The 12684-nt window shown below is 37.4% G+C and overlaps 1 protein-coding gene across 1 annotated transcript in view; it reads left to right on the top strand.

The window, feature by feature from the left end:
* The window catches only part of EIF3H (eukaryotic translation initiation factor 3 subunit H), an 87590-nt gene extending 75218 nt beyond the window's left edge, over positions 1-12372 (top strand). Inside the window, exons 5-8 of the mRNA XM_082433227.1 lie at positions 772-921; positions 8142-8262; positions 10265-10397; positions 12148-12372. Of these exons, the coding sequence (XP_082289353.1) occupies positions 772-921; positions 8142-8262; positions 10265-10397; positions 12148-12245 (502 nt within the window). The 3' untranslated portion in view covers positions 12246-12372. The remainder of the gene's footprint in view (positions 1-771; positions 922-8141; positions 8263-10264; positions 10398-12147) is intronic.
* The last annotated feature ends 312 nt before the right edge of the window (positions 12373-12684 follow it).

Genomic DNA, 12684 nt, shown 5'->3' with positions numbered 1-12684 from the left:
TGGGTGACAGGTATGCAAAGAATTAATTGAAAAAGCTGTTTTGTGATCCTACATAATGGCATTGGAATATTTACATTAAAATTTTAAAAATTCAGAATTCTTTCATTTTCTGTTAATTATAGGAATTTTTATTTCTTATTAAAGTTAGTGCTTTTGACTTCATGTAGGACAGACAGTTCATTACTAGTTTACCATTTGGCTCCTAAAGAAGTTAAGATGCAAAGAATTTAAAAAGAAAAGCTAACTCATGAACAATTCCTGGGCATGGTAGTTATAACTAAACTATGAGGAGTTGCGTTCTTGCTGTGTTCTCAGCCACTGCGTGTGGAGTAACGTGTGAGTGTCCTGCTACTTGTTAATCTCTCGAGTTCAGTTGGCTTTTAAAGTGAACTTTCCAAAAACTAGAGTATTTCTCTTTTCTAGCTATTTTAAATGTTTTAGATGTAGATTATATAGCATGATTTCCTATGGCATTTACATTTTCGTATCTGAAATTTTGAAGATACCTGATTGTGAAGAAACAATAGTTTCTTTTGCTAAGAGTCTTATTTTCTAGTCTTAGAGCTCCAACTCGGATCATTTTCAGAGTTGTTCAAATCACTCGACTTATGCTTGACTCGGTAAAACTCTAGTTTCTCTCCCTTTTTAAAAGAGTGCTAATGAGACAAACAAAAATCCTGAAGAGGGCCTGTAATTAGGGAAAATGTATGAAATAATCACTAACACTTACTTCTGACCACCAGACTAACGTATTTTTAACATGCTTCACAGATTGAAAAAGGGAAGTATCACCTTTGAGCACATGTTTGAAGAAGTGCCGATTGTAATTAAAAATTCACATCTGATCAACGTCCTAATGTGGGAGCTTGAGAAGAAGTCAGCTGTAGCAGATAAACATGAATTGCTCAGTCTTGCCAGCAGGTAAGCGGCCCTGTCTAATGAAAAGTCCCTTTTTTAATCACTTTCTGCAAAAGAGTCTTTTACTTAGACTTTAACCTGTGAAACAAGAAGAAAATCACTTAAGCACATTTTGAGGTTCTTAAGACATAGTAACAACATGTAGAACTTGTCCAGCTCTGCTAAAATCCCAGGAAGAACACCATAGTTATTGATAAAGTGAGATGGTGTTTGAATACTAATAGCTCCTGTTATTGTAGGAACCCTCTGCTGCCTTTTCTGTGTCATTTTTGCTTTGAGATGGTACATGCCCACAGGGGAGGGGTGTTTTGATTTGGCTCAGCTTTATTTATTGTACAGTGTCCTTAGAGGCTATGGTATTATGTCTGGATCTTTAATAACGCTTGGGAGAAAACCAAAAATGCTTCTCTGTTTTACTGTGGCATTTGCCCTTGTTCAGATGTAGACTCTTTTAGCAGTAAACTTTCCATTTGAATTTTCAACCAAAATTAGAATTTTCTGAACCTGACACTGGCTTTTGCTATCTTAGACAGTGGTGACATCATTTGCTTCATCGTGACTGCTTTAGCTATCATCTAGTTGCTAAGATATTATTTATTATATTGATAAAATGCTGACTGAGGTGTTCTAAAACAGATTATTTCCTTTATGGAATTAATGTTTCATTTCCCCTCATTTATTGCTTTTAACAGAAATATGAACAGAGTCATGTGTATAGCTCCTCTTAAATTCCCTTTAAGCTTGATGTTAGTGATTGTTTTGTGGCAGGAGAAGGCTAATAGCAAGTAGGTAATCGATCAGTATGCATTTGCTGAATGGCTTAGAAAAACAAGGTGTGTTTTCATAAAGCAACCAGTTTGGAACAGAAGCTCAGTTATTTATCAGGTTTCTAGTTATCCCAGATAGAAGCTAGTACAAAAGAATACGCAGGCTTTGTACTTCTTCAATATAAGACAAGTAGGGATAAACCCAGAAGGACCAGTGTACCCAGTGTTCTTCTCCATGCACTGGGATGGGTGGGACTGTGGTTGAAGTGCCACCTTCATTGCATGAATTCATCACAGCGGCCACTAGAAAGTCTTAACAGGGGAAGGAGATGGAAACTGGATGGTAAATGGAGTGCTCAGTAATACAGCCAGGCTGCAAGGGTCATTTGGCACTAAAGAGTGAGTGTACTGTTTGACTGCAAACGTATGTTCACAATAGTCCTTTAATTTGTCTCTTTTAGAAGGTCATATTTTTCTTCATTGCTTTCACAAACACACTCGGCACACCTGTATTTAAAGCATTGAGCTAAGAACCTTTTTCAGCATGCAATTTGATGTGTTAAGTATATAGTTATATAATAATTTTAAATTTACTATGTGAAAGCTTTTGCTTACATATTATTTATGTCTTCACCTTTCCCCAAGCTTCCTTTATTGAGGATACAAAACAAATACAGCCCTTCTCTGCTTTCCCATTACCAATGAGCTGGTCTGTAATGTCTGTTTGTCCAAAGCAGCATTTAGAATAGCCAAGAAAATGTTCCCAGTTCGCCATAGCAACTAAGATCTGGACAAATATTTTATTATAGTTTTTATCTTCTGTATTTTATGTGAAATAGGAAGAGAAGACGTTTGCTTTCCATGTGAAGTTATTTAAAAGGGTAAATTGGTGTTCCTGTTGGGAGGAAAAAAAAAAGAAGAAGCAACCCTGAAGCCGTGCTTATACTAATGGACTGTTACATTGGCACAAATTGATAGTACTAATTTAAAAGACTGAAGTGTAACCTTTGTACCTCTCAAATTTTAATTTCTAACATTAGTAGCATGATGATGCTAATCATCATTTGCCATAAAATTTTTTTCTAAGAAACCGCATCAGAAATCATTTTGAAGTAGCTCCTTAAACATTTTGCTTGGTCTTGCTTATCACAACGCATATGCATGTTCCAGTTCTTTGATTTACCTGATAAATTTGCTTTATGCTATGAATAAAACATATTGTATTCCCTTTCATTTAAAAAATTCTAATTCTTAATTTTAATTTTATTAGATGGAAGTTCTGGTAATGGTTATTTCATAACAGCCTTTATTAATTTTTAAAAATCTGTTACACAAGCCTTTGGCTTTTCACACATGCAAAAACAATTCTGTTCTTATTTCCTCTTTAAGAAAGTAAACTAAGGGTGGGCATCACACATGAAGGAAAGTAAGGACAAATTGATACTGTAGCCAGAGCAGACTTATCACTGCACCTCTCGGTTCACATCTGTTTAAGTTATCTGTTTTCAGTTCTTTGTTTCCTTGGCAATAAAAGAAAAGACTATATTATTGAAACTGCCAACAATAACTCCCTGTTTCACTATTCTCGTTGAACTGGTACTGAAAAGATCCCCATAAAATTGCTCTTGGTAGTGGACCTGATTTCCTATGAGTGTTATCTGTGAAATAGTTCTGTATTATTGTTAATTCCTTTTGCCCTTCAAGACCTGTACTGTGCAGATTTTCACGTATTTCGTATTGGTTAGATTTCTGAAGAGCACTGTAGCAACAGAAATGTTATGAAATGTTTAAATTCCACACACCTGCGCTTGTGCTCTTTCACTATAATTACGTATACCTACAACACGTAATGTTAGTACTTTCCATTAAAGACGCTTTTTAGTAGAGAGGGAAGTTCTCTTCTAGTAGCACCTTTCTCATTGCTAAAATCAGTGTAGTCAGTCTCCAAGATGTAAGGTCTGGAAAAAATAATAGATCTTTCTCTGCAATGGCAGTTAACTCTTCTTAATGGCTTTCTCCAGTGTCACTGCTCTCTCCTTGACCACCCAGTCAAGGATTGGTGATGATCTTTCCCTTCTGTGAATTTCTTTTGCACTTAAGAACATAAATGACTTATTTAACAAGTAATCATGTAGTTAATTACAGTATTTCTTGTATTTAATATAGTTCTTTGGGCCTCAGTTCTTCCACTGGTGAAAATGAGGGATCAGTGTCTCCCCTGAGGCCTCATCCAGGTCTCTCTTTTTCTGCACCCTCTCTCCTTGGGTATCTCCAGTTCCTCTCTGTACTGGTTCTTTTCTGTTACATTTATTGACTGGATTTTCCCATTAATTTTTTTTTTTTTTTAATGCTCGACAGTTGAGAGAAATTGAAAGGATAATAAGTAATACAGTGAACACCCATAAACATTTACCTGTATTCACCAGGTGTATGTGTTGCTACATTTGCACCTGTTCTCGTTCTCTCTCCAGACGTAAATGGGTACTTTCTTTCCTGAACCATTTGAAAGTAAATTGCAGACGTGGCACTTAACCCCTAAATACTTGAACATGCATCTCCTAAGAGTAAGTAAGGACATTTAAACTTGTGTAAAGTCACCGTCATCTTAAACAACAAAGTTACAAAAAAAACACCTTTTGACCTCGTGCCGTTATTATCCATCTCCTTTAACCTTTTACTTCATTTTCTCCCTTTTTTTTTTTTTACAGTCAGACTCCTTCATAGGATTTTCTATATGTCGCTGTCTGTATTTACTCACTTTCCACTTACCCTAAGCACTTAGTATTCCATCTGTTCTGTGTTGTTAGCGTTCTCGCTGAAGTTGCAAAAGATGACTTTATCACGATACTGCTGGATGTTATACAGTGTTGAAAATTTAATATGTTGATAATAACTTCTTCCTGAAATACTTTCTTTGTAGTTTAGGATACTACCACTGGGTTACTTCTCATTCTCCCCAGTCAACCTTCTTCTGCTCATCCCTAAATATCAGTGTTCCTTGGGGTCTGTCTTCCTGTGTGTGATTCCTGTGGTGATTTCATCTTATTCCTTGTCTTTTGCTACCTTAGGTCAGGGCCTCATTATTTCTTTTCCTGATTACTTTCACAGTCTCCTAACTTCCTGCTTCTAACCTTTTCCTCTTTCATTGCAGTGATCTTGCTAAATGCAAATTGTATGATCATATTACTCCTTTGCTTAAAATTTTTGGCTGAGTCCCCATTGCCCTTGGAGTAGCATCCAAACTTATAGCCCAACTTCCAAGAGTCTTTGCACTGTGACTGTTTGCCTCTTCAGTTTCATTGCTCTCTTTTTTCCCAGTCTTGCCCTTCTCCCGTGCTTCTGATGGACTGGGTTACTTGCAGTTCTTCAGATGTATCATGCTTTTCATGCCAGTGTCTCTGACCATGCTACCTACACACAGTATCTGCAGTGTCCCTATGCATCTTCCTTGTCTCCAACTCCCATCTTCAGCTCCTTCAGAAACTCAAAATTCAACTGTCACGTAATCTGGAAAGTCTCATCTGATCCTACCAAACTATCTTTTATGCTTCTGTTCTGTTATAGAATCTACTACCACTGTGTTGCATTTCTTTTTGTGTTCCTTGCTTCTCACTAGAATGCTTTGAGTGCAACAATGTCTTATATAGTATCTTATAACAGAGTGACTGGAAAAGTAAGTATGTACTCAGTAATGTGTGTTGAAAGAATGCATGTGAGAGGACACAGTATTGTTAAATTTCAGCCCTGAAGTTACTTGGAAAGCATTGTAACTAAATAATCAGTGGATCTGGACATTTGATTAGCTATTGGGGGAAAAAAAAATCATTTTAATTCCCGATCTTGCACCATCAGCTCAAATTATGGATGAGTTAAAATCAGACTATTAAGAAATTGGAAAAGAACAGAAAAGTGAATACTTAATCTGATGTCCAAAGAAGAAATATTTAAAAGTGAAAAATGGTTCACAAAATTACAATGGAATAAGATAAATATGAAATAAAATTTAATTTGAAAAAAGCACTTGATTCTTCAGTTAAGTCATTAGACCAAGCTGCTGGATCGAGGTAAGATAGATAGTGCCAGACCTGGGATTAAAAGATAAATTTATCTACACACACACACACACACACACACACACACACACACACACCAGATCTATGCTCTTTCTGTTATTTAAGATAAAGAGCCAAAGCTTCAGGTTACAGATGGAATCCATGTTCTAACTGGATTTACTTTTAGTCATTCCCAATATTCCCAGTCTGTTTCTTCCTCAGCCTTTTCTTTCTATGTAAGTGCCGTAACCAACCGTTCAGCTGCTCAAGCCAGGAAACTGGGAGTCGCCCTTGATTCCTGTCTCAGTTCTGCCCACTTTTCTCCATGTTCACTGCCACTGGGCTGTTCCAAGCCGCCACTACTTCTCTCTGCAATGCCACAGTAGATTGTGTGTGTGTGTGTGTGTGTGTGCGTGTGTGTTTGTGCGCGTGCGGGCAGTTTTAAAATAAAATTCATGTAAAATAAGATCTACCATTTTAACCATTTTTAAAGAATACAGTTCAGTGGTTTTTAATACATTTGCAATATTGTGCAATCATTACCACTAATTTTGAAACATTTTCATCACCCCAAGCAGAAACCCCATGCCTCTAAGTAGTCACTTCTCCTCCCCTCATCCCCTTGCAGCCAGTAGTTACTTTCTGTCTCTGTGGATTTGTCTCTTCTGGACGTTTCCTATAAATGGAACCATGTTGTAAGTGGCCTTTTGTGTCTGGCTTCTTTCACTTAGTATAATGTATTTAAGTTTCATTCATATATCAGTACTTTGTTCTTTTTATAACTCAGTAGTATTTCATTGTATGGACAAAGCACAGTTTGTTTATCCATTCATCCTTTTCGGGTTTTTCCCCCAATTTCTGTCTGTTTTGAATAACGCAGCTATTAACATACATGTACAAGTTTTTTTGTGTAAGCATAAGTTTTCAGTTCTCTTGAGTATATACCTAGGAGTAGAATTGCTGGGTTATATGGTAACCCTATGTTTAACTTTTTGAGGAACCACCAAACTTCTCCACAGTGGCCGCACCATTTTACATTCTCCCCACAGTGTACGAGTATTCTAATTTCTCCACATTCTTGCCAGCACTCCACAGTGGACTCTTAACCGTCTCCTAGTTGCTACCCTCCGGTGTATTCTCTGCATAACAGCCAGTCTAAATCGTTTTAAAATTTAAGGCAAAACATGTCACCAGGGTTCATGTCAGAGTCGCGGGTTCTCATTCACACTAAGTGACCGTGTGGTTGGGGTGTTGTGTGAGGCAGCTAATGGCTCCTCGAACGTGCTTGTCTGGCCTCCCTAGCCTGTCTCTGTGCTCCTCCCATGCCAGGCCTCCTCTTTTTTCCTGTCTAGTTCTTACCCACCTCAGGCCTTCAGCACTTGGGCTTTCTTTCACCTAGAATACTTTCTGCATGGCTGATTCCTTCTAATCTTGTGCTTTCAGCCTGTCACCTTTTAAAAGAGATATTCTGACCACACTAGCTAAGTGTCTTATCTCCCCTCTTCCCTCCTCCCCTCTCCCCATCAATTGTAAGCTCAGTGAAGACCGAGACCAGGAATGTCTCATTCACTAGTGTCTCCTTATTTGCTAACACTGAGGCTGGAACATAATAGGTGTTTAGTAGATACCTGTGTGGAATGAATGAATGAGTACTATTTGTCAGCTAGTTATTTTTAGAGTACGTATATGTGTAGTGGGCCTTAACATGGTAGGAGATAGTTGTGGGCAGAAATCAGTGAATATGGTGGGTGTCGTACTAACCATTAGCATCACTTTGTAAGAAGATTTTGGTAAGTAAGCTGCAGTAGAAATTTATGGAGAGGAAAAGAAAGATGAATGACTGTACTTCAGATTCTGGGAAGGGCAGAGGGGAAGGAGCCCTCTTTCTTCCTTTGGCCTTGCAGAATAAATACTATTGTTACTCTTTCAGAACCTGCTGGGTAGAGAAATCATGTGCCAGAAGTCTCAGTCTGTTTGCCGGTTCTTCCTTTCTGTGGCTACTGATTTGAATGCTCTGGAGCACAATCGGGGAGAGCGGAGGTGGGGCTCAGGAAACGGATTCAGGAGTACTGAGCCTAGGTTAAACTTGATTGTTCAGAAAGTACCCATTTTAGATACCCTGCTAGATATGTTTAACTCTTTCTACTCTGACATGTGTATGCTCTGACACTAAGAAATTGAGCTATTTCAGATACCCTTGTAGTTAATAGTTGTGGGTTCGATATGGAAAGTTTAATAACAAGCTGACTCCCATTCTCTCCTCTGCCTTTGCTTTCCTGTATGTGTGTGCTTTCATTTTTTTTAGCAAATGGCAGATCAGTTTAATATCTCAAAACTACTTAGAGCAGTGGCAGAGCTATAACTTTCAAGTATGACATGTCAGTATACTTACTTTATATTTCAGCAGTCATTTGGGGAAGACCCTCCAGTTGCTGATGGACAGAGTGGATGAAATGAGCCAAGATATAGTTAAATATAACACATACATGAGGAACACGAGTAAACAGCAGCAGCAGAAACATCAGGTTGGTATTATGGGAAAATTCAACAAACATAGAATTCCTTTCGAAGTATGGTGCTTCAAGAGTCATCTTCAAAATGATCTAAATTATCTTTGATAAAGCATTGACCCTTAGCTAGTAACTCTATCATGTTTTAAAAGATTATTCTTTATATAGTATGTTCCTAATATATTATTTACAAGTTGTACTTAAAAATACCTATCTTGAAGAGAGCTGGTAGATTAAGCTCAGATTGTAATGCCAAGGTTATGCAAAAAAGAGATACATTTATTGAGAAAATCAGAGGCAGAGAGATTCTAGAGGGTCACAGCTCATTTCTTTACTAACTATAATTGGTTTGCTAGTGGCTCATTGCAGTACAGTTATCAGTCTTCAGTTCATTTAAAAAACTGAGCAGTTGTGATTAAGAGCAAGCAATTTTGATAGGAAATAATAGACCAACTGCTGTGAAATAGATAGTATAATACAGATTTACCTGGAATTACCTGGATATTCTCATATGCACATCCACACTGCTCTGGCCATTTAATCTTAATCTTTATTAGTGTTGCCTGAAGGCCACATGATTTTCACAGTTCCTGGAATACTGTTTTGGACTATATTGCTCTGAAATGTTCTTAGCCTTTGATTCATAGATAAGTTGATTCCAGAATGTACATACATGTGAGTGTTTGATTACTCTGTTCATTAAAATGTACTTTAAACTAGATGTTGGTAACTGTAGGATTTTAAGCACAACTAAGTGGTTCTGAGAATATCATATTTAAAAAATTAATTTAATACCAATGTTCGTATATTTAGTGAAATTTAAAATACTGTGTTTCTACACACATAGAATTTTTAAAACACATATAAATCTATAAACTATCTTATTTTTAAATGAAAAGATGGTGGTGAAGATGGTGATGGTGAAAATCTCTTATAAACTGGGGAGAATAAAACCAGGTTGATTCCATTTCCCTGCTGGTTCTTCCTGTAGGTAAAAGACCCAACTGGAGGATCAAATTGAAAATCTGTCACCAATGAAACAGTTGATTCTGGAAACCAATCTTAGGAGATATTTTTTAGAATTCTAGTATGTCATAAATTTTTGCATTTGACATTTATTTCTACCATTCATAACCCTCTTTAGATTTGTCTCACTTCTACTCTCATACCCCATAATGAGTAGAAATTTTTGCAAAGCAAGTTAACTTCCCTTATCTAAGGGCTTAAAATTTTTACTAGCCTACCCTGGTTTCCCATTACCTGACCTTTTAAGGCTGTGTGTGGGATATTATTTCCTCTGCTATCGTAAGCAATCCACAGCTATTAGCGTCTTGATTGTAGTTTGAACTATAAGTTTATAGTTGATATATACCTTTATATATAACCCCACTTTCTCTGCATTGAGTCGTAAGAATCCAGAGTTTGAAAGTTTTTGAAGCATTATCTGAGCTAATATTCATTCTTCGGTGTAGAGCTAAAGCACAGATGATTATCTGTTGTTAGGAATTGATAGTATTTACTGTTACAATAATAACAGGAATGGTGACGTTATAATAGTAACATCATCAGTATTATTGTTACTTTGGTCAATAAGGATAAAGCTGAAAAAATTCCCCAATACGGTATTTCATTACTTAGTTGTTCAAGTTAAGATGAATCATACTTGTAGTGCTGTTTACCCAGTTGTCATAATTGGTCAAGTTACTCCCTTTCGCTCATGAATCTTGAGCTTCTTTGCCTGTAAGCCCCATGTTTCTCACATAACCAGTTTTGTTTTTCTGAATCATTAGTTATATAATCTTAGAGCTCAGAGTGACACTAGAGTTTACAACAAGGAAGTTTTCTTTGACTGTTACCATATTTAGCCTCTTAGAAGCAAGAGTTATGAAGGGTTACATTTATAAAACCGAGATTGGAGTTCAAAACAGTGGAATTTTGCTGATCACATAAGTGAGGGAGGTCTTTTTTCTCCCCAGGTAGAGAAAAATAACCCAATCATTTCCTCTCTGAATTTTAGTATCAGCAGCGTCGCCAGCAGGAGAATATGCAGCGCCAGAGTCGAGGAGAACCCCCGCTCCCCGAGGAGGATCTGTCCAAACTCTTCAAACCACATCAACCCCCTGCCAGGATGGATTCTCTGCTCATTGCAGGTATAGTTAGCCAGTGCAGAGCATGGCTGGTTTTCTTTATTCTTTAGGAAGCAGAAGACAGTGAGAGATTCACAGGGTAAGACATCTAAAAGTTAGTGTATTTTAAATGGTTAAATGATGAACTTGAATCTAGCACCTGTAATTTCTGAAATTTAAGAATTTGTCAGTCTTTGTTATTTCTAAGGTCCTTTCAGTGCTTCACTCTGTGTTTATCTAAACAAACACTTTTGAGATGGGGTTATATAAACTTTCTAAAATGGGAGGGTTTTGTGTGAGTCATCTTTCATGGAAACCAAGAAAAAGTGTTTATCATCTCATAATGCAAAAGGCCATTGAGTTCAAACCCTTTACTTTTGATGTTCTAGCCTAGCCTTGAGCCCAATGTGTAAGTGGGTGTTTGAATTGAACTGAAGTTTTTGATTCAAAGAGCTATTTCCCTTACTTTGACTTGTATTGTAGCAACATGAATGTAACTCTCCATGGACTTTCTCTGGGGGTAAACATTTAACACTGCCTTAAGGTAGTAGAGCCATTGTGTCCTATGCTAGGACTTGATTTTGAATATATAACATTCATGCCCTTATTTAGCTATAATCACCTTATTTCTGTATGAATGTTGTTGAATACTGTTTGATTCAGTCAGCCAGTTGTCTGAGAGATTTGTTAGAATGAAAATCCAACTCAGAGAAAAGCTGGTCTTCTGCAGTTTCTCCATTCTGTTGATATATTTTTAGTGTGGGGGAAATTCCAAATTCCTTAAAGCTTTCTGGTACCTGTATAAATGAGATTCGGGAAACTGAGACACATTACTTACTTAAGGGCCACTTCAAGCAGAATTGTATTTCTTATACTCTCAAGAAATGTGTAACTGTTGCATCAGATTAGATCATTTGTTTTAAGACTAATGCAGTGGTGGAGCCCTTTCCTCACATGGGCTCCTTGCTCATGCTCTGTCTGGGCTCTGGGGGTGCAGGAGGAGGCTATTGATATTTCTGGAGCACAGACTGAAAACTACGGTAGTTAACGTCCGGGTCAGGTGGGTCTGGTTAGTTTACAGTTCTGTGATTTGGTGTCTCCTTTCTACCTGGCTAAGAAGAGCCAGTGCTGTTTTCTCACTTGTCTTAGTTACAGTGTTGGTCTGGTCTGCACAGTCAGTACGTTTTGATTGACAGCTAATATGTGCTTAACTGCTGGTAATCTTTTTAAAAGTTGTCGTTTTTCTTCATTATCCATGTAACCAAGAGTGGAAGATAGCTTATTTAAAAAAAAAAACAAAAACAACAAAACTTATATTCTTTATTATTCCTTATGAACGAATAGACTTCTTAACTCTTTTAAAAAAATTTTTATTGAAGTATAGTTGCCATACAATATTATATGTTACAGGGTTACAATTTAGTGAATCACAGTTTTTTAAGGTTATACTCCATTTATAGCTATTATAAAATACTGGCTATATTCCCTGTGTTGTACAATGTAGCCTTGTAGCTTATTTTATACCTAATAGTTCGTGCCTCTTATTATTCCCTACCCCCATATTACCCCTCCCCGCTTCCCTCTCCCCACTGGTAACCACTAGTTTGTTCTCTATATCTGTGTCTGCTTCGTTTTTGTTTTTGATTCAAAACATAACAAAATAAAACTCTGATGATGCTGTATTATGCTGATTTTCTTGTTTGACTAGTATTCTGGGTCATTTTACAGTTTGTGGAACATTATGACTCTCTTTCTCACTTTCCCAAATGCACAGGCCAGATTAACACTTACTGCCAGAACATCAAGGAGTTCACTGCTCAAAACTTAGGCAAACTCTTCATGGCCCAGGCTCTTCAAGAATACAACAACTAAGAAAAGGAAGTTTCCAGAAAAGGAATTAACATGGACTCTTGAGATCACATTGGGGCAGTTCTCGGAAGAAACACACTTGCATATTGAAAAGTCTTTTCTAGCAAATAATAAAATAATAAGAAAACAATCTCGACTGCTTGCTCATTTGGTTTTAGACATATTATATTTAGCTTCTTATTTTTGTTTAGCTTATACCTATGTATTTCCAAAGATAAAGCAGGCTTGACCAGAAGCATCCCCAGGCTCAGACCTACAGACTCCGTCACCTTTGTCACACCTCTGTGGTGCCACATTTCAGCCACCGGATCCAGTGCCGCTTGTCCCGATGCCTGGCCCAGAGACCCTGGTGCCTACTATGAGTTCTGGTACTTCTTTGCTCCCAGGTGAGCGCCCCTGAAGCCCCAGGCTTTCTGTGCTTGCCCTGGCACCCCTGGTCCCC

The sequence above is a fragment of the Balaenoptera physalus genome (genome assembly GCF_965194825.1).
Source record: "Balaenoptera physalus genome assembly, chromosome: 17".
Lineage (NCBI taxonomy): Eukaryota > Metazoa > Chordata > Mammalia > Artiodactyla > Balaenopteridae > Balaenoptera > Balaenoptera physalus.
The sequence above is the reverse complement of the archived record's forward strand: the minus strand, read 5'-3'. Positions and strand labels throughout refer to the sequence as shown.